The 21,307-nt window shown below is 37.7% G+C and overlaps 2 protein-coding genes across 2 annotated transcripts in view; both read right to left on the bottom strand.

Moving 5' to 3' along the window:
• atg7 (ATG7 autophagy related 7 homolog (S. cerevisiae)) overlaps positions 1-13,013 on the bottom strand; it is a 53,559-nt gene extending 40,546 nt beyond the window's left edge. The window contains 12 exon segments of the mRNA XM_020605470.1: positions 2,631-2,789; positions 3,591-3,735; positions 4,093-4,183; positions 5,526-5,647; positions 7,955-8,043; positions 8,254-8,400; positions 10,127-10,243; positions 10,332-10,409; positions 10,534-10,651; positions 11,140-11,194; positions 11,429-11,640; positions 12,725-13,013. Coding sequence (XP_020461126.1) covers positions 2,631-2,789; positions 3,591-3,735; positions 4,093-4,183; positions 5,526-5,647; positions 7,955-8,043; positions 8,254-8,400; positions 10,127-10,243; positions 10,332-10,409; positions 10,534-10,651; positions 11,140-11,194; positions 11,429-11,600 — 1,293 coding nt within the window. The 5' untranslated portion in view covers positions 11,601-11,640; positions 12,725-13,013.
• A 3,484-nt stretch (positions 13,014-16,497) lies between these two features.
• The window catches only part of hrh1 (histamine receptor H1), a 6,532-nt gene continuing 1,722 nt past the window's right edge, over positions 16,498-21,307 (bottom strand). The window contains exon 2 of the mRNA XM_020605797.1: positions 16,498-19,678. Within this exon, the coding sequence (XP_020461453.1) occupies positions 17,789-19,408 (1,620 nt within the window). The 5' untranslated portion in view covers positions 19,409-19,678 and the 3' untranslated portion in view covers positions 16,498-17,788. The remainder of the gene's footprint in view (positions 19,679-21,307) is intronic.

A 21,307-nucleotide genomic window follows, 5' to 3' on the forward strand; every position in this document is an offset into this window, starting at 1 on the left:
GCACATGCTAATTTTGATACGTTAATGCATAATAAATTTCACATTGAGAAATATATATCCTATTATTAGTCTTCTCTTTTCAATATAAAACGAACACGCACCACAATGTCTAAACTAGTTTACCAGCAGAAAGAACACGGTTCTATACAAAACTCACTTAACTACTTAAACCTAACAGTCACTGCAAACGTACTTTGTTCAGTTTATCATTGTTCATACACACATGATTTTATTTTAATTTCCAGTGGATATCTGAAAGTTTCCAATGAGACCACATAAGCCTATTTACCTGCACAGTGCTGCCTTAAAAGACACTGGGCAGTGAGTTTGAATATTGAACTTCTAGGAAATTAAATATTTAGCATCAAAGAAATAAATGGAGCAGCATGATACAGTGTATATGATGTGTGACAGCATTAGAGCTATAAGGGGAAATAAAAGAAAGCTAAGGTGTAAAAGAACTTCAAATCATGCTGAAAGGCAGAGTTTCACTGCCTTCTCACACCTTGGAGGACACCTGTGCATCACTGCAGAACCATGAAAAGATTTTCAGGAGCTGTTAAGTTGCTCCTTGATGAAACACTGTTTAAATCAAGCAAATATTCTTTAATCTGTACATACTGTATAATTTGACACCAGGTTCTACAGTTAGAGTATACAAGATGTAATCATTCAGAGCTATCCATTCAAAGTTTGTCCAATAAGCTTTTTGATAGAAAAACCTTCAAGGTCCATGACCAGATAATAACAAAACCCGTTTGATAAGCTTCTGTCACTCCCAACCAAATGGCTACTGTATGACAGTTACTATTTTCTTAGTCAAAACTATGTCAAAACATTGGCCTAATATATTTTCTTTGTCTGATTATTGATGACTGACACCAGTCAGCACAGGTCTAAACAAAAGTCAATGAAAAGAAAGGCTTGGACTGCCACTTTCAACTCCACAGAAAAAAAAAATATCTCTTTAAAAGAATAAGACTAATGAAATGAGTGGAGCCTCTGATGGTTCAGTGACTTAATGTCTTTTATTGTCCACTGCTGAACTCGTACTGCTGTGACTATCTCCAGGAATGCACATTCGATGGTGAGGGAAATGGAAATGTCAAGAGCAATTTCACAGTCAGGAGAAGGAGAGAAAAGGTCAAAGATGTGTGAAAGCTCAACAAGAAGAAATGCCACTTTTATTGACTCAGTGGATCGCTCTCCGCATTATAGTTTTCCTCGGTTGCTTTGGCACATTACTCAAATCATCTTTAATATTTGCAAAAATTAAGTGCTTTTCTTGAAAAAAAAATGTGTAAAGAGCATTACAGCTGTCAAATAAATGTAGTGGAGAAAAAAAAATGCAATATTTAACTGTATCCAAAAAGTAATAGAAAATGAAATGACTGAAGTAAAGTGTACCATACGCAAGTGCCTCAAAACTCTACATGAATACGTGTATTTGTTCCCTTTATCACTTCACAACCCTTAAAGGGGTTACCAAATAAGAATTACAAGAATGAGAAGCAATATTTCTATTACACAAAATAATGTTTAGAACAGTATCCTATGACCTTCTTTATTGTTTTCTGTGAAATACTCTGAGCTCTCAACTTCTCAGGGTTGTAAAAAATCCTTTACATTAAATAATCTGAGAGGGAAAAAAAAAACACTTTCTGGATGAACTGCTCTATTTAGGGGTTTCAGAAAGGTTTGGTGCCACTGAGCTGACATGGCTAACGACACTGAAAAGGCAGCAATAACGTACAGAAGGGCTCAGCAAACACGTTCAGCCATATGCCACTTCTATACAGAAATACAGATATCATTTTCCCCATTGGTAAGCTTGTGATGACAGTTTCCGCAGATTTATATGGCTGCTCAGATGGGAAAAATGAGAATTTATAATGCATGCAAATGTATGCGTTATGTTGCACTACAGGAGTTGAAATGTAATAGATAAGTTATTCACACAAAATAAATGGGGAGAAAAGCAGCACTCCATTTCAGTTCAACTGTCTGTCACCTGTGGGTAAAAAACTTAAACACATTATGAATGAATGATTTTTACTTTCATAAACCTCCCTAACCCTAGCATTAAATGATACTGAAGGACAGGCAGAAAGCAAAATGAATCATGGTATTATAATCTTCCTAGAGTTTCTGTCACAACTGAACATGCATACATCAGCACACTTGGTTCACATCATAAATATGGATTCAGCCTGTGTTTGTAAGTGGCTTAATAAAAGATGGGATCACTCTTTCACGTCAAAACAGAGCCCTGCTGTGTGTTTGGCTGCTTCTTCGTTTAATAATATAGCAAACTATCCCCCTCTAGAAAACTAACTCATTAATGTAACTAATGAAAGCACCAGAATTAACATGCAGGTAAGTTCCTTTTCTGCATGGTTTGGCCATCACATCTCTGACACAACCAAACAAACAGGATTATGATTATAAGCCTATCATAAACAAAATAAATTCACTATAATGCCAGTGCAGTTGTACACTTGTTTGATTCTGCAAAAGCTCACAGACAAAAAGAACCATAAATAAAAAAAAGGTTCCTAGTTGACCTCATATACCAGGTGAGATAAAATGATCACACTTTAGTTTGAGAAGTTTTGACTTTAAATACTCACCACTCCAGGAAAGATTTTAGTGAGTCGGTCAACAGCTGCCATGGCCTTGGCCTTCCCTCCTCCTAGACAGTCCTCAAACTCGTAGAGCGGCTGCCGAACTGGATTGGAGTACGAGATCTTTGCATTGTCCACAAATGTGATGCGTCTCACTCCCCATCCCTGGAGAAGAAAGGAGAAGCACCATTCATATTTTTAATTACATTCTTTTTGAACCACTATTTCAAAAGTGGCATGAACACTGTCCTAAGCAGTGGAAACGATGAGGGGGAGGTTGTGTTAGCAGCTCCACTTTCATTTTGAAAAAATGGATGTATCAATGCACAGCTAAAACAACCTTATGCTATTTTTAAAATGTATGCTTTTCATTAATGTCACTCTCTAGTAACAAAGAGTCTCGACAGAATAACAAATCATTACACCAGGCTTTTTTTTTTTGTTTATTGTTACACTAAATGACAGAATGTCTAAGTGCTCCAACAGTAACTGCAGGCAGGAACATGCTGACAATGCTCCAATGTCAACATTTGGTTAAAGCTCCTATATCTCTCATAATCAAACAAAACATTGAAAAGCATTTATAAAATATTCTACTTTGTACACATTAGCTACAGTACCTAAAGAAACAGATCAAATAAAACAGATACTTCTATAACAGTGTCTGACACTTTGAGCACTATGTAGGTTCTCATGAATATTGAATAATATACTCCAACAAATTAGCAAATATGATCATCATCATCGCTTCATAGGGGCACAAGTGGTCAAAAAGCCAGAGTGCACGTCATTACAAAATACTGTGTGGTCCATTATGTTATATCATTTTAAAAATGTTCAAAACAGTGTGTCAAAGTCCAGAAATGTTACATAATTTTAAAAACGTTCAAAACAGTGTGTCAAAGTCCAGAATAAATTTATCACTGTGTCCACCCATCTGCCATCTGTCTGTTTTTCCACCCTTACCATTAGAGTCCTGGCTACATTACAGCCCAGAGTTCCAGCACCCAGCAGAAGACACTTTGTGCTGACCACCTTATCCAGGTCCAGGGAAGGAACCAGCCTCCATCTCATTAACTTCAGGTTCAGGTCCACTGACGACTCTGCAAGCCTGAAGAAAGTCCATTGAGACTGAAGACCCTCTCTGTCTTCAAAATTCATTTAAGCAGATCCACAAAGAGCTAACTTATGGAAAAAGTGTCCACAGCAACAGATGGCACAGTACGTAGGAAAAATGCCATTTGTTTCCATTGTGCAGGTATGACAAATGTGTAATTCCAGCTCCTTTACATTAAACACCAAAGGCCTAAGCTTTGTTGTAGATTATCAACTTTGCCTAATACATACTGATAAACTAAAATAGATTAATAATGTCACATTCATGTTTATCAATCGCTGAAATGTGGTTTGGCTTGGAAGCTGACGAAGTCTGTTCGCTCCCTTACACCTCAACACACTTACACTTTACCTTTTGGGGTCCATGCATTCACTGAGGTTGACCATCCTGGGCCCCATGGCTCCCTTAGGGTTCTTCTCCCAACCTACACTCTTTGGACACACTGGGGGGGGGGCGAAAAAAACACAGTAACAATGTAAAATAAGCAAAGATGTGCTATGAAAAGACAACAATGACACAGCTGGTGTCAGTGTTCCATATTTACAAAAGATTTGCTCACTGCTTCCTAATCAACCAGTCTCAGGCCATGAAGAAATGGTAATATTACTTGCTCAAGTTTTGATATATCCATGCCTGAGATTTCTCGCTCCACTCGAATACAAAGGTGAAAGAATATGGTTTGTGGTGCGAACAGCATTGAAAAATTGCAGTTCAAATATTCAAGAAAGGTCTGTTACTTTAGAAAATCCAGTGTTTTCACTGGAACTGTTTTGTCATGAAGAAACAGTCGAACAAAACTACTGACATGTCTACCACTCAGTGAGTTTATTTGGGCGAAATATTCATTGAAATATTCAGAGTGTCCTTTTACATAAATAAAAAAAAAAAATGTAGAGCAAAAATGAAAAACAAGATGCCTCTAACCACTGACCTCTTTCTCATTCATAAACATTTCTCTTGACAGATAAAATTGAATAGTTAATTTATGCTTTCGAACAAGTAATTTCCAGTCAATAAGAAAGTCCAGTCATACAGAAAGAAATGTTAAGCAAAAAAATATCATTTATTGCTCCATTTCAGTGAACTGACAATTTAAATGGGCAACATCAGTTGAATTTCTATTTTAAACCTACATATAAAGATATTAATTCATGCAGTCACACATATACTATATATATTTCCCTCTGTTTTCATCATGCCACACTGCTCTTAGATAATGGCAGAGCTGAGCCTAGTGTATCTGAAAAGCAGGGCCAAGGAGGACTGGTTAATCCACTTCAAAACAATACCAAATTTGTACACGCAAAACCAGCTGAATCAGTTCTTCTTGCATGAATACATCCACAGTGAGTTAATTAAAACCCACAATGTGCTGAAAAGTTGGACTGAGGTAAACAGAGTCGCCTCATCTCATCGTAACCTCAACAAAACCTTCACAGATCAAAGAGCTACCACTGTTCCCATCCAGCTGCAGTATTACCATTTAAATTACTTTCATTCCTTATTAAACAGATAAAGGAATAATGGAGAAGCTGTGTCAGATTAGTGCATCTTGAAAAAGAAGCAAATAGTCTCAGTGTTGAGCGAACTACTCTAAGTCTGGGGGTTCATATCAGTTACAATATGCATAATAAATTCACACAAGTACACACACGTTCAGATGAACAAGTACAAATGTAGACTAAACACAAAGACATACTGTAACACACACATATGCACGTTAAATACTGTTGCACTCATAGATATAAAGAAGACAGACACACACATAAAAGAAAGGAGATTACCCGAGTTCTTGGAAAGTTTAGGTAGTTTGACTTGGAAAATGACACTGTGCTGAATGGAGCGCCTTCCCTGCAAGGTTCTGTCCCTGAAACACAGCACCTCAACTTGGTCCAGCTTAGAGCCCCTGGCACGCACGCACACACACACAAACAAAAAAAGCAGATGCAAAAGTCAAACAATGAAAATAATATGTACATGATCAGATTAGAAGCTACAGATATGTGAACTACAATTGAAAAGAATCATGTACATTATGAAAATGTCTGGTATATACATGGTACGTTATGCTGTAACTTAACATGGGAAATGCTCTCTCTCTCCTTCTGTAGTACAAGAAACAACACACAGACAAATGAGCACTCACAACAATATGATCTTCCATCACATTTCCCCTAATATGGTACCAAATGACTCAGTCAGATTACACAGTGATCAGGCTCTAGTGAAATAATTGAAAAAGTGAGACACTGAGGATATGGTGTAATATCATCTCAGCCAATATCAACAGTTTATGTTTAACACTAACAGCAAGTGTAGTCAAGCACAAGATTGATGAGGTCTGTATTGGATAAAAGACTAGACTATCTGAAGGTTTCTGCTTCTGATAAGCCACTGGTATGACAAAACAGCATTACTAAACTGGTCTCAGTGGGAGTTCATCTTAAATTATTATGCAATCTTTTTTTTTTTGAAATAGCAACACCAGTGCCAGGAAAAACTAAGCTCTCGATGAGTTTGGCAAAAAAAAAAAAAAGACTGACCATGGAAGTGAATTTAGAGCTGTATAAGTGCTTTCAAACAAACTGTTTCACCTGACTAAACTGAAACTGCAACTGTGAAATATGCAGCACCAAATGCAATGTTTATGTTACTGACATCCTCAGATGATGTCACGGTATGATGATGTGATGTAACAAATGCTTCCCCTTCATTTTCAGACAGTATCAAGGTCAAGGAAGGATTACTGTAGCAGTTGCTTGTTCTTGTTTAAGACTAGCATCCCATCAACAGCTATTACATCTGAAATACATATATAAAAAAAATAAAGTTATGGCTGTGTATATCAGGGAAAACATGCCTTATTCACCACTGATAAAGATGTTTCTAAGAGGATAACGTGGTGTTGAAGCACAGCCTTGTTTAGAATCAAGAATAAATGATACCTATAAGTACTGTAGGAGCCCTGTTAAATTTATTACAAACAAAAATCTATTTCAGGCATGGCTGGTGACCAAGTTCTTCCAAGTTCCAGTGACCAAGAGTTTCCTATGAATTTCCTAAAAATGAATCAGTCTTTTAATACTGGTCCCTATTTGTATTCTCAGAACATAATGCGACTCGTCTTTACATTTTTATTTCTGTGGGCTCATGCATTATTTTGTACAGTATGTGTGACACCTGTGCTGTATGTCACTTGTTCATAATTTTTGTGTAAATATTTGAATACCATTAAACAAAAACTCATGGATTAAGTGCTCACAGCTTGTGCAAGCTGCCCACTGGATGGTGGAAGAATTTCTTCTGTCAACATTTCAGTAAAATATATCTCTCCATAAAACACATCATTTCCACATTCCACTGTTGTTTCTGCAATAACTCGAGTCAACAAACACTCAGCAGTGTAAGAGAAGTAACATTATAATGCTGTGAAATCTATTATTCTTGTCCATAAAACATGAAAACGTAAGAAGCTGCTTTTCACTTCATGCCTACAGCAGATGTCAAGACACATTAAACTAATAACATTTAATACTTTAATCCCTCCCATCTTCCTGCTAGCAGACCCCTTCCTGAACCTATAAATGGGAGAACAAAGCTTGCTCATGCCTTTCAAATCACTAATGGCCACCTAAAGTATTAAAAAAATAAAATGCAGTACCTGTATGTGAGAAAGGGGTTAACATACACAGGAATTTCCCCATTGTGGGATCAATAAAGTCCTACCTACACACACACACACACACACACAATCATATCTTTCTATAGCTGTGAGAACACTCAGTAACATAATGCACACTTCCCTGTCCCCAGCCCTAAGTCTGACTTTTGTTTTAAGACCACTCTGACTAAACAGTGGTTTTTCATTTTGACAGGAAACCTCTGATTTTACATTTTTGTAATGGTACAAAAAAGGTAATGAAATCAAATTTGGAAGTTGGTGTCAATATCCACGTTTGTCATCTGCTTCCTAGAAAAAGAAAGCAGGGGTTTCCTGTTTTTCAATTGGTGGCTTTGTGCCGAAATATTACTCAGTGTAAACTAAAGCACATTCATAGTTAAATTTACAACATTCTTGAAAATGCACAGTCCTCTGGAGAACTTCCGTATCTTTTGCCAGCATACACACACTCAACACATTTGGTCCCCATGAGGAAGCCAAGTCCCCACACTGTGAGTAACACACAAACAAACACAAAGAAGGAGTGTTTACCATCGGTTAGCTAAGAGGACCAGCAGATTTCTCAGAGGCCAGCCCGGATACTGAGACAGAGTACACGGATCATAGACGCCCACAGTAACCTGGAAAAAACAAAAATTAAATAGTTTGGAAACTTTTTGTAGAAATATTTAAAATCACACTCAAATGATCTGACTGCAAAAATGTTTGGATCTGTTGCTTTGAAAGACGAAAAGCATTTTTAAAACACACAATACAAAAAACATAATAATAATCAGAAGGTAATTTTGTAATTGTGGACTATATAAATAAAACTGTCTTGACTTGACTACCTTCTTAGTATCAAGGAAGAATGTTTCCCAGTCCCCCAGAAGAGCCAACTGAACAGTGTCCTCCTTGTACTTCATCAGGAAGTAAGGAAGTGCAGTGGTCCCACTTTTGATACACAGGCCATCGTAGGCTTCCTGCAACGCTATGATCTGAGACAGGAATTATTAGGAGTCATGAATATTTAAATAAATTCAGTCCTAAGTAATATGTCTTATAATGTCTTGTGGTACTGTGGAACACATGAGGTTTACAGAAGCATCATATGAACAATCACAAAGCTAACTTACAATCAATGAACGGATATATACACCACATTTTACATGGATAACTCTTTCTGAAGCATTTTACTGATTATGAACACATACACTATAAATTTGTTGCACTCTTCCCAAAAACATTATTTATGAACATCGTCAATGAGAATTAATATTGCATTTCTAAAGTAAAGATCAATAGTTTACCACAGTCAGACTGGTCTGTGAATTCATACTGTGATTCTGGCCTGAACTTGACACTGAACTGATTGAACTTTGACAGGTTGGAACCTTATCTAGTGAATCTCAGTTCTGAACTGTCAAAGTGTTAAACTGAGTTTTTATGGCAAAAGAAAGAGACAACAGAAACAGAGAGGGGAGAGAGTTCATGAGTCACAATAGCAAGGTTTTTTTTCTTACATGACTATTTTATAACCTAAACAATTTAGCTATTCAAGAATAATGTCTGAAGCTGCATAAAGGGCTGTCACTTGCTCATTCTCTTTTCATCCAGTATTAAAGCTGAAACATACTGCATGCCGTGTTCAGCACGCAAGCACCTCTGTGGATGTGTGCATACTGCCTGCAACAATCAATGGGTACATCTCAATTCCCTTAACTTCTTGCTTGACTTGGAAGTCGTTCCAGCCCGCCATCATGGAGGAGACCTCAGATAACGGATCAGAGGAAAGGACGTCTCATGTCTTTTAAAATGCATTTCCTCTCTCGCATCTTATGTGGGCGTAAGGAAAAGATACAAGTGAGGGAAATGTGTACGCAATTAAGGGAACTGAGATGTACCCTATGTGTATATACTCTTGTCTGCTTAGGTATTGCTGTTGCTCTCTGACACTATAGTAGACGCGGTGAACCGGCCTACAGCAAGCACACAGGAAGGCTGCATTAAAACAAGAAAACAGGAGAAGCAAAATGTTGCAGTTCTTTTTTAAACCCTTTACAGTTTCTTTCTATCAGTGCTGTACAGAATGTGTATAGGGTCTTAATTGTTCCTCTGGTCCTGGTTCCTTAAATGTTCCTCTGGTCATTATAAATACATTAGTTATATGATTATCAGTGCATTTTGGAAGGATGCAGAAAAGGAAGTGCTTGGATTGGGGTTCCCACCCCACAGACCAATAAGCCAGTCATCAACAAGGAGTTGCGTGGAGTCAGTGCTGTCACAAAACACAGTGTTTCATATTTCAAAACTCTGACTGGCTGCAATTACATAATTGCAGAAGTCTGTGGGCAAGTGAGGGTGTTCACAAGCCCACTGTAAGAGCCATGCAGCCATCTTAAGACAGTCTTAGGAAAGAAGAAATGTAAAAAGAAGCTGGAATAATATATTCATTTTCAGGCCAACATATGTAAAAAAAAAAAAAAAACCCTTGTAAAAGAGCAAAACATTTACTCTAATAATGCTGTAATTCAGTTATAAATTTTATATGTAGAATTTGTACTGAGCATCAACACAAGGAATTCAGAGTATTTATGCTGAACAATTGCCAAAAACTCCAAATTTAGAAACCAGGAAGAAGCAATGCACCTACAGTATAATTTCAAATTGTGCTGTCCAAAATATTCATTTCAGTTATTGTATAATAATCTTTAAAAAGCCAACCTGTTTTGCTGAGAAAACTTGCTCTAGGACTGAAGGCTGCTGGATAATCTTTATCCCCTCTGAGAAACAGAGCGCAGGGAAGCAGAACCAGTAATAGAAATGGTACTTCTTCAAATCCTGAAAAAATATTGTTGATACATAAGTGCAAGACAAATAGAAAGAAAGTTTACATATATTTATTTTATATAAAACACATTATACATACTGCAAAGGTCAGCAGAATGAATCTACAGAGGACGGATGGGTCCTTCAGTGCAGCCCCAGACTGTATGGCATCCCATATCTACAAAAATACAACAGATGAAAATTTGCATCAGTCAATCATTTAATTTTCTCTTCCATAACATTTCTGATTTATGTTTTACAAAGATGCTCCACCAGATGTATGTTTGTGAATATGTACTTACCTCCTTAGCCTCTTTCTCCAACAGAGCCTTCTTATCAGTGGTCTTAAAGGCATCAAGTGTGTTGGTGTTATACAGCGTACCAATAGCTGGACAGCAATGGGCTGGGGTCGGACCATCCCTAACAGCAAAAAATATTTACAGTACATGCTACATTTTCTAAATGTGAACACAGCTCTTTTGCTGCAGACTTCCAAATGACCTGATGTGAAGCTGATACCCATTTATTTCAAGCCTATTCTGACCTGTATACATACTCATCATTAAACTACTACAAATTACCAATAATAACAACATGTGAATCTCTAAAGATTTGCTCCTTAAGATCGTTTTAACAACTGTTACAGTAAAATAAGTGTTTCCTGTTGGTTTTAAATACAGAGATTAGTCACATAAGCCTTTTTTACACCTAATGGTAACAAAATTAATTATATAAAAACAGGCTTGTAACATTCATAACTTTGACAGTGATAGTAGATTCCAAATTGTGCTTTGCGGTGGTGGTTCAGTATATATATATTTACATTTGTATATCGACTGTGCTTTTAAAGATTCAATAGCAACAAAAGAACCTAGGGTTAGGATATGTTTATGTAGCATCATACTTACACATCAAATGCACTGAACTCCAAAGTCAGACGAGTAGGCAAACCATCAGAGTCACCTATAGGACAGCGATTTGAATAAAAATTTTAACAATGTTTCAAAGTTGCTATTTAAAACAAATGGCTCTAGATTAGCAAGTTCGCCTCTAGTACGCAACCTATGTGTGTGACACTGTATAATAAACATACTGTATATGTTACATACGGTCTTAAATTGTTTTGTTTTTTTTAAGTGAAAAAACATCAAATGAAGAGTCATCATTATATGGCTACCATCTGATCACACTGCTCACCATTGTAGTAGTATCCTTTGATACTTTTGGGGCTCTCATCTAGCCTATAGTCATTAAGTTTCCTTTGAGTAAGCTGGTGCCAGAAACCTGCCTCCAGAGCACTGCTAAAGGGTGCGAACTGCAGCTTGAGGTCTGTGGTGGAGGACGCTGCTTCACTGGTGTCAGATGCCATCACAATTTCACTGACAAGCTGTGCAGCCAAGTTCTACAAGCTGTGAAATGAAACAGTTGTAGGTTACAAAACACTTGCAGGCTCCATCTATCTATATTACGTCAGAACATGGCAACACAGTTATCAGGACCCCAAGGTGGTGTCTACAGTTGTCCTTTATTATCCAGTACCCCAAAATATGCAGTTTGCAATTATATAAAACAGTGAAAACTGAAAATCTTCACACTAGTCTAGCTGCCCATTCATTTTATAATCAACTAAATCAACTATTCATTTTAGCTCTATACATTTCTTTGGACTACTCTGAGTAATCGCCCTTACATTTTACACAATACAGAGTAAATTACTAATCATTTCATTCCAAAGGTAATTTATTGATTATTGTACCAAATTATCATCACATCCAATTGCTATGTCATCTGATAACATCTAGTAACATATATTGATAACATTCTGGCCTATATATATATACTAAAAATGAAGTTATGTCTGATTCTGATTCTGATGTCTTACCAGTCTTGGGTTATTTGAATGCTTTGTTGGTGGCAAAAATGAAGCTCTAAGACCTGCAATCCTTAACACTTATCACTGTCGTCTTTAATATTTCGGGGCTTTAGAGCATTATACGCACGTTATTCCATGTTTAAATTCCATATTTACCTCCTCGGGAATTTTACACTTGTGAAGTTACTGTGCAGAAAGTTAACACAGACCACACAGTGAAAGCAGAAGCTACAGTATGACAGTTTAAACTGTGTAACGTGTTCTGATTCGGCCAGTATCTTCAAGGAAACAAATCACGATACGACAGTATAAATGTACTACAAGCCATATCAGCGAGGGCAACGTTAAATGAGAGACATAGCTTTAAATGTCAAATTTTAAAAAGCTGAGCGGTTTTGACTTACCACAAATCCTCACTTCCGTGACTTGGGTCACGTGATTGCGTCACTTGTCAATAAGGCAATGCAGTATGGGTAGCCCGTAAAGTTAGCTTAGCTGCTACAAAAATGTATCTCTAGTTTATGGTGCAAGTACAAGTGAGTAAAATATAAAGTACCAAAACAAAAACAAGAACCCGCAAACGACGAAACACGAGAAAACTGACATAAATCTGTACGCACCGTTTCTTTTCATGTCGGGGTGAATAGAGGGGTACTAAGTACGGCTACACCAACCTTACTGAGAGGTAGGCTAGCGTCTGTATACCGCACTACATACCATCGGTGTCAGAAGGTGAAGTCACAAACATAACACGACTGTACTGAGATAGATAAAGGATAAAGGTCCATAATTCCGAAAATGTAAGAAAGGGGCTACGAGTGGATTTTTACTAGAATGATGACCGGGAAACCAGAAATTGCTCCACCTGGACACCGGATTGTGCCACTATGAGTTAGGGACCGTGTAAAAACTATACGCCCGAGAAAAAACGCATGGTATTGAGTTCAAGCCCAGCAACAAGTTTTCGACTTAAATGAAAGGTAAAGGTAAAAATCCAGGAGCAAATATAATTAAGAGAACTCTTAGGCGAGTTAAGATAAGATCATAAATAAACATTAATACACCCTACATAAATCATTTGATTAATCGCATTTGTTTTCTAAGGGGTTAACTATGACAATTCATAAACAGTAACATATTACAGTACTGTATAATGAAGAATCAATTATTATCTATAAACCATCCTGGAATAGACATCATTTACACAGACAATGTTGAATTTGTCTTATGAATTCTGAAAATATATATATTTCATATTAAATAACTATTTTCAATATTTAACATTTTCCTTGGCTCACATTTGCAGTTGCATATGCAGTATTTCACTCTCTGTATCAAATTTACTATTGTCCTGTTTAAATTCCTTCTTTTAATTCCAGTAAAATAACATTTCATTTTCACTTTATTTTGCTTTATTGAATCAAGATGCTTTCAAAATAAACGTGCAAACACTACAGTAGACTACTAGAATAAAATGGGGCCACTTATAGGTCCCTGTTTTGCAGCAGCATTTTGTGTTGTTAAGGCACTGGCAGGCATGGCAAATGTCTGCCATGCCCTGTCATTGAAATTTGCCTCATGCGGTCCACTCCTATTTATACTTATTATGTAAAAAATATATTCTACAAATAAGTACAAATATCCTGTGACAGCCACCTCAGAAATTCACAAACAGATCACTACCCCACGGAGACATTTTGAGGGTCCATGGATCAATTAAAAAAAATCTTCACACTTCACAAGAGTTCAGTTTTCTTACAGTTTCAAAACAGACCACTTAAACACCTCAGACAGCCTCAGTGCTGCACACTGTACCATTGCCTGATTAACGAGGCAAACCTGAAACCACAACTCAACCACAAAATAAGAAACAGCTTATTATCCCTGTGATGTAAAAGGTGCAGAGGTCCTCCATACTCACTGAAAAAAAATGTATGCTGACCATGAAGGTGATGGTCTTGTCCCTCACTAGATTGGAGCTTGGTGGGTTTTCTTAAAATAATGGTAGTAATAGTTATAATTACACTGAAATTTGTTTGGGCAAGGGGGAATTTCATTTGAAGCTTGAGCCCCTGTGGCCAATATGCTCTACATGACCATGGTATAACACAAATAATATGGATCGTATGATATAAAAACATGTATATGCACACCAGTGCTGGGTTTTTTCACCAATAAATGGAGTAACCAACATATAGTCCACTGCCAAATTACACTGCTAGATTTGTCACTGAGATATAGATGGCCTACAAAGCCAAGATAAGCACTTTGACGCTTTCACAAGATCATATTGTTTTACAATGGATGTTGCTATTCTACTGGGCATAAAGCCCATATTCCAGGTTTCCCTTTCCGCAGTTTTTATTATCGTTGATGTTGGTGTTGGCATATCAGTGCAAGAAAGGTATATTTGCACAACTAACAGAGTGCCTACCTTATTATCTGTTATACAGTAAAGTATCTATTAAGTTTTTCAGAGTTAGCTTTCAGTGTGCTGGTAACATTCTCACAGTTCTCATAGTAACATTCAGTATAAGGCTGTTTCTTGTTAGTGGTGTTATTTCGACCTCTGTAAAACAGAATTGTGCCACTTTTTTTGTGCTGATATGGTTTGTTTTACTGATCATAAAGCTTTTTGAGTCACAATTTGTGACTTTGCACAGCATAAATAAAATTTGCTTGACTGACATATACACTATTGTTGAAGCCAGCAGTGTAGTTTAACAAGTATAAATATGTTTGTAGCGAAGGCTGGATTGCCAGTTGGGCAAAGTGGGCTACTTCTCCAGTTCCCCAGAGCTCCTGTGTGTCTGTTGGTTTTTGCTAATTGGCTAATTTAATTTTTAATTTTACTTGTATGTGTGTTTGGGTATTTACACCACTGAAGTACAGTAATCTATCAAATCCTGCATATACCTTAATGCTATGGTCCTGTTTGGTGGAGAAGCCTTGTGTCACAATGTAGTCCAAATTATTTTTGAATTTTTATTTAGTATTACACTCACATGATACATACTCATAAGTAAAGCTTTGTTTCACCAAATTAACACAAAGTAACTGACAAAGGTCATCTAGTTAATAGTAGGTTTCTGTGTTTCTGAGATAAAAAAATTTACTGTAACCCCTGGGATGCCCAGACACATTAATTCAGCCACAAACAGCATGTTTTTAACTTAATGTATACTACATATACTCCATTGCCAGATTATTGGATATATCTGGATATAACTTACTACCTCCAAAACTGATAAAGCTTAATCAGTATATCCTTGAAACAGTTTCAATGAAAACTGACCATTATGACCTTACGTTAAGGTGAGATTTATGTACTAGGAGTGTTAGACTATACCAGTTTTAGCTAGATGTTTCTACAGTAATAAATTAAATAAGTATATTGAAACATACTTAATACTACAGTGTGTTTATGAGGTATTGCCTCATTTCGACCACTGACAACTATTGTTAATGATAGATATGTTCTGGTTTCATTAAGGAGCAGCATTAAAAAAACACTAGGGTTCATTAAAATTCTAGACCAAGACTTTTGCTTTCTCTTGCCAGTAAAAAAAGGTTTGAGCGAATCAAATGAGGCCAGACAGCAATTATAATTTATTGGCAAAAGTGTCCATCAAAACATTCAGTGGCAGCTATGAAACATGATTAGAGCATTTTCACAATGGGGCAAAATATGCACTAAATATGCAGTTATTTGTGTCAGAACTTTGTAAATTTGTTATATGGGAGAAACTTGTTTTTTTAAACCTCTAAAAATTGGTGTTTTCCTGAATACCAGCCTGGCACTGACTCGGTGACAGAGATGTACTCAGTGCAATCACACACATGCTTCGTCACATCGACACCTCTTCCAGCTTGGTTCCACCCACCTCTCATTTGTTTGACTGGCTAAGTAGTGACTCACAAGCCGTCAGTGTTCATTATACATAGGAATCATAATGGGTTTCCTGATTTTGTTGGCATGAAACATGGCAGTTTAATGTATTACAACCCCTTTTCAGACATAATAATTCATATATTAACATTTGAAATACATTATTAGGCATCTGACATGACAGAGATGTAATTTATTGAATATGAAAAAGTGGGTGGCACAGCGGAGCAGTAGTTAGCTCTGTTGCCTCACAGTAAGAAGGTTTTGTGTTTGAGCCCAGTGTGGAGTTTGCATGTTGTCTCTGGCTGCATGGGTTCTCTCCGGGTGCTCCGGCTTCCTCCCACAGTCCAAAGACCTGCAGCTTAGGTTGACTGGTGACTCTGAATTGCCCATAGGAGTGAGTGTGTGTGTATGTGTGGTTGTCTGTCTTTTTGTGTCAGCCTTATGATAGACTGGCAACCTGTCCAGGGTGTACCCTGCCTCTCACCCAATGTCAGCTGGGATTGGTTCCAGCCCCCCTGTGACCCTTGTCAGGATAAGTGATATAGATAATGGATGGATAGATATGAAGAAGTTGTTTTTGAAAATCTGACCACAAAGTCTGAAATGACATTACATGTGTTAAAAAATGTTAATTGTAACCACTTAATGTTCTCACAGCAGGGTTTCAGGCATAGACTTTTGTAGTGGGAGACAAAATTGCGTTGATATGCTTTGTCTCTGAAGCCTAATGGAATGCTGTTTGTGCACTTGTTCCAAATATTTAATCAATATGCTACATCACATCATAAAACAGAAGAAAGTAAAAAGCTTAGCAATCAGTGAGGAAAAGCAAAATCCTTTCACAGTTTGACAAAAGGTTGTATAAGTAGTGCTATGCAGACACTGAACGGTTTAAATATATGTGTTATTTGTTCTGTTAGTTTCTTTGTATTTCTTTGTTGATATACTCATTCTTCTACTTCATGACAATAAAGAGATGACAAAGCACAAACAGAAAGAACCAGACCATTTCTATAGGCTGATTATTGTTAATATGGTGATTTAAATGTGCTTACAATACAATGCCATTTCATCATTCCATGTTTCAAAGTCCCACAAAAATGGGTGAAATAAAGGGACAAGTGACTGTGAATCAGCTCTCCCTGGGGTAACAGCTTGACAGTAGCCAAGATTAGATTTTTTTTCCTGAACTAACATCAGAAAACTGATGGAAGACAACCAATGTCCCATATCCTGTTTTAATGAGAAAACAACGCATGGTAGTACTTGTAAATGTTTAAATGTTTTGCAGGTTGTATCATTATCAAGATACATGACTGATCCTGTATATTAATACTGCAAAAAACAAAACAATACAAAAAAAGGTTTTCTTTAAAACACATTTTATGCTATACATACGTTCCCTGTCTCTTCTCCTCCTGGACCACAGCCATGACCAAAACACTAAATTTGTGCTCCTGTAGGTTAGCATTCAAATACTTTTCACTTTTAAAGGCCTCTGGTTTTACACAGTCCTTTTCAGTCCTTTATCATTAGCATAACATAAACAAAATAAATAAAATCAGATTCAGCTGTTGAAATGAGTCAGAGGCAAAGTGCAATAAATTACAGAAATAGAGCCAAGCAGATATAGCTGACACAAGTAAAATACGTTTACAGGTTTAGACAAGGACGTCTTGTAGGCATTTCACTGATTCAACTGTGTTTTACTGGGAGCATTGTTCCCTCCTCATCAGCAGTATTCAGACACATGGCCTTGGTCTCTTTCTTTGTTCTTTTTTCCACAAGTCTGTCACAAATTAATGTTCAGAATATTTTTGAAAACCCGCTTAAAGTTCCCATTGCAGAGTGGGTATATAAAAGGATTGAGAGTGGAGTTGATGTAACCTAGCCAAATGGTGAACATGTGAAGATCATGGTGCACACACTCTTTGCAGAATGCCATCACCATGAAAGCTATGAAGTACGGTATCCAACATAACAAAAAAGCAGCGATTATGAAGCCTAACTGCTTGGCTGCTTTGTGCTCTTTATGGATCCTCAGGCTCTGTATACGCTGGCGTGACTGGTCAATAAACTTCTGCCACGTCACTTTCAGTGTCACTGCATTTGCTGAATCTAATTTGACTTCTTCAACCCCCTCCTCGGTCCAGGGCAGAGTGTGAGCGAGGTCATAGTTGTTGTACAGCACAGATGTACATCTCTGCACATCTGAAACCTGACTGACATCGCAGACTCTGCTTACTGAGTTTGGCGCTGTTTGTTTGTTCTTACTGCTACTCTCTGGACAAATCATCTCTTGTGGCACTGAGGGCGGACCCAGGGAACTCTCTTTGTCTGGCTGCTTGTCTTTAGGAGACAAGGAGCACCTTTTAGTCTTTCGTGCCATTCTGAGTCGTTTTGTGGTAATGTCAAGCAGTGACATCTCCTGGCACTTTACACCAATTTTTCTGTGTGCTCTCAATGGCGCTGTTTTGGTTTTATTTGCATCTTCAAGGAAATATGTTTGATCCAGAGTGTTCTGGTCCAGCAGTCGTTTTTTAGATAGTTTCACTGGAACCTCACTTTTCATCTTGGGTGATTTGGAGTCATCTTTGTCAGGCGTTTCAGTATTTCGTCCATGTTCATTTTCCCCAAATGAATCAGTGGGATGAATGATTCTCTCTCTGTCCCGTAGATGTTGCCTTACTGCCAAGTAGATGTGCGTATAAAACCACAGCATCAAAATTGAGGGTATATAAAAGTTGAAGACAGCAGTAATGACTTTAAACCACGTGACAAAGCGAAAATCTGTGTCACATTTGTTCTCCTTCTCTGGCTTAAGGTCTACATGTGTGAAAGACCTCCATCCTAAAATAGGAATAATCCATGTCATTGACAGCAGCCACGCTCCAGAAATCATCACACTGGCTTGGCCCCGTGTGCGATATTTCAGGTATTTAAGCGGCTGTCTGACAGAGCGGTACCGATCCAAACAAAGAATAAACAAGCTGAAAATTGAGGCTGTGCTAGCCACGTAGTCCATAATAAGCCAGAATTGGCAGACAGCCCGGCCTAGCTTCCATTCATCCTCCAAAATATACACCAGGTTCAGAGGCATAACTGTGGTCCCTACAATCAGATCTGCCACCGACAGGCTGACAATGTAGAGGTTCCCGACAGTGTGGAGGCTCTTCTCTCTCTTCACGGCGTAGAGAACAAGCAGGTTCATGATGACAGTGAGCAGTGAAAGCAGTCCCAGAAAGATTCCAAGTAGGGCATTGTGGAAGCTGTCATGGGGGGTCAGGGTGTGACTGACATTCATTGAGTCTCTATCAACAAGGCCACTCTTGTTGTTGTTGCTGTAATTGACATAGTGATTGGTTTTGAGGTGTAGAGGATTTGGGGAAGGTGATAAACCAGATTCCATCATGTTAGGTGCGATAGTCACCTCTAGATCCAGTCACATCATGGAAAGCTGTTGGACAATGTGTCTTTAACTGTGGGCCAAAACATGGTCAGGCCAGAAAGTTTTAATTTGTTTGTTTCCCAGGGTAACAAAAATTTTCTCAGCTTGGGTCCAGCACTTACAGCATAATGTCCGATGGACCTTTAAGTCTAAAAAAATATTCTTTAATCAGAGTTAATCAGTGTCATCTTGATCCACAGTCGGTTTTGTTATTTAAATCCAAACTGGTAATATCTGGAAAACATAAAGAACATCAGAGATTAGACTGTTTGTCACACAGGACTAATATAAAATTTAATATAAGATTTTGCACTTAAAGGTGTCCTCCTCTCAAAAATGTGTTTACTTATTTTAAACGTTTGAGCTCCAACTGTTCAAAATTATGTCTAAGCAAAGTTTTTACACTAAAAGCTTTTACAATCATCTGCTGAAGGGAGCATGCACGTGGGATATCATGCACAAAACAGGCCATGCTTGTGCACGAGAATGCTTATATAATAAAATATGCATGTAAATAATTTATACTGCCATACAGAAAATGAAAGTACAGTTATTCCTGCCTAGTTTTTTGTGTGCTACATGTTTGGATATTTTCTAAAATGGTTGTTTAAGTTTAATTTTTGTAGATTTGTATTAACAACATAAATGTGATTCTACAGGTAATTTTGAGTCGCCAATCAATCTAAACTGCATGTCTTTGGGAGGAAGCCGGAGTACCCAGAAAAAAACCCACGCAGGCACAGGGAGAACATGCAAACTCCGCAGAGAAAGGCTCCGGGTTGGCCTGGGCTCAAACCTGCAACCTTCTCGCTGTGAGGTGACATTGCTAAGCTGCTCTACTTGCACAGTTATGCTTTAGAAACTTAAAGCAACCCAGGCACATAAGCTCTTTCACCACCTGGTACCGGCTCAACTTGACTCAACTCTATTCTGATCAGTCAAATGTGTTTGGTATCACTTCCATCGGGGTTCCAAGTGAGCTGAGATGATACCAAACGGTGACTGTAAACACTGAAGCCTACCAATTGGTCAGAGAAATTTGTTACTACTATGTGGCCACCGTTAAACTTGGTGTTTACATGTGATGACACTAGTCGCTCGTTCTTCATTCATACATAATAGTAGCTGTGACTTCTCTCTCATGTGTCTTATAGCAGGTAAGATTTATGGTAACAGAGGCCTCGAGCCACTGTTACTATATAATACAATCTTGATACCGGGCAGTGTAAGAGGGGCTTTACATTGAGAGTGGACTTTTCAGTGAAGTAGTGGACACACTGTGTCCTGCTGTTCAACTTTTAAAGCCATCAATATTCATTGATAGATTCTGGGAGGGGGAGCACATGTAATTGTAAAATATTTTAACCATTCTATTGAAAAACTATTAGACCCAATAGATTTTTCAAAGAAGAGTATTTTATGCGGTGTAAAACATACTTTGAGGAATCTTTAAGAAAGCAGACTGAAGAGAGGGAAACTAAAAAGAACAGACGCAGCCAGACGCAAGTGCCTGTGCTGTATAAGGAAAGTTAAAAACAGCCTGACTCTTCCTGTGATCGTTTTACTTTTTTGGTTTGTAGATGCAGTATAATAGGCTAGAGCTTCTCTTGCTCTTTCATTTTCACTGTCCAGCTGGCTTTCTTTAACACTCACGCAAGAGGAGGGTGGCAAATCCCATGAATGACACAGCAGTAGATAAAACTGTAATTGGAGGAGAGGTGGTATAATATACTTTCCATGTTACAGTATATGATGGAATCTATAGGAGTTATAAAGTGTTATACGAGACCAAAACATTAATATGCTACAAAACAATTATCTCAGCTGTTGGAGATACATTGATTTTTAAGAGAGAGTAGACTA

This window comes from Monopterus albus, unplaced genomic scaffold (genome assembly GCF_001952655.1).
Source record: "Monopterus albus unplaced genomic scaffold, M_albus_1.0 scaffold1.1, whole genome shotgun sequence".
Taxonomy (NCBI): Eukaryota; Metazoa; Chordata; class Actinopteri; order Synbranchiformes; family Synbranchidae; genus Monopterus; species Monopterus albus.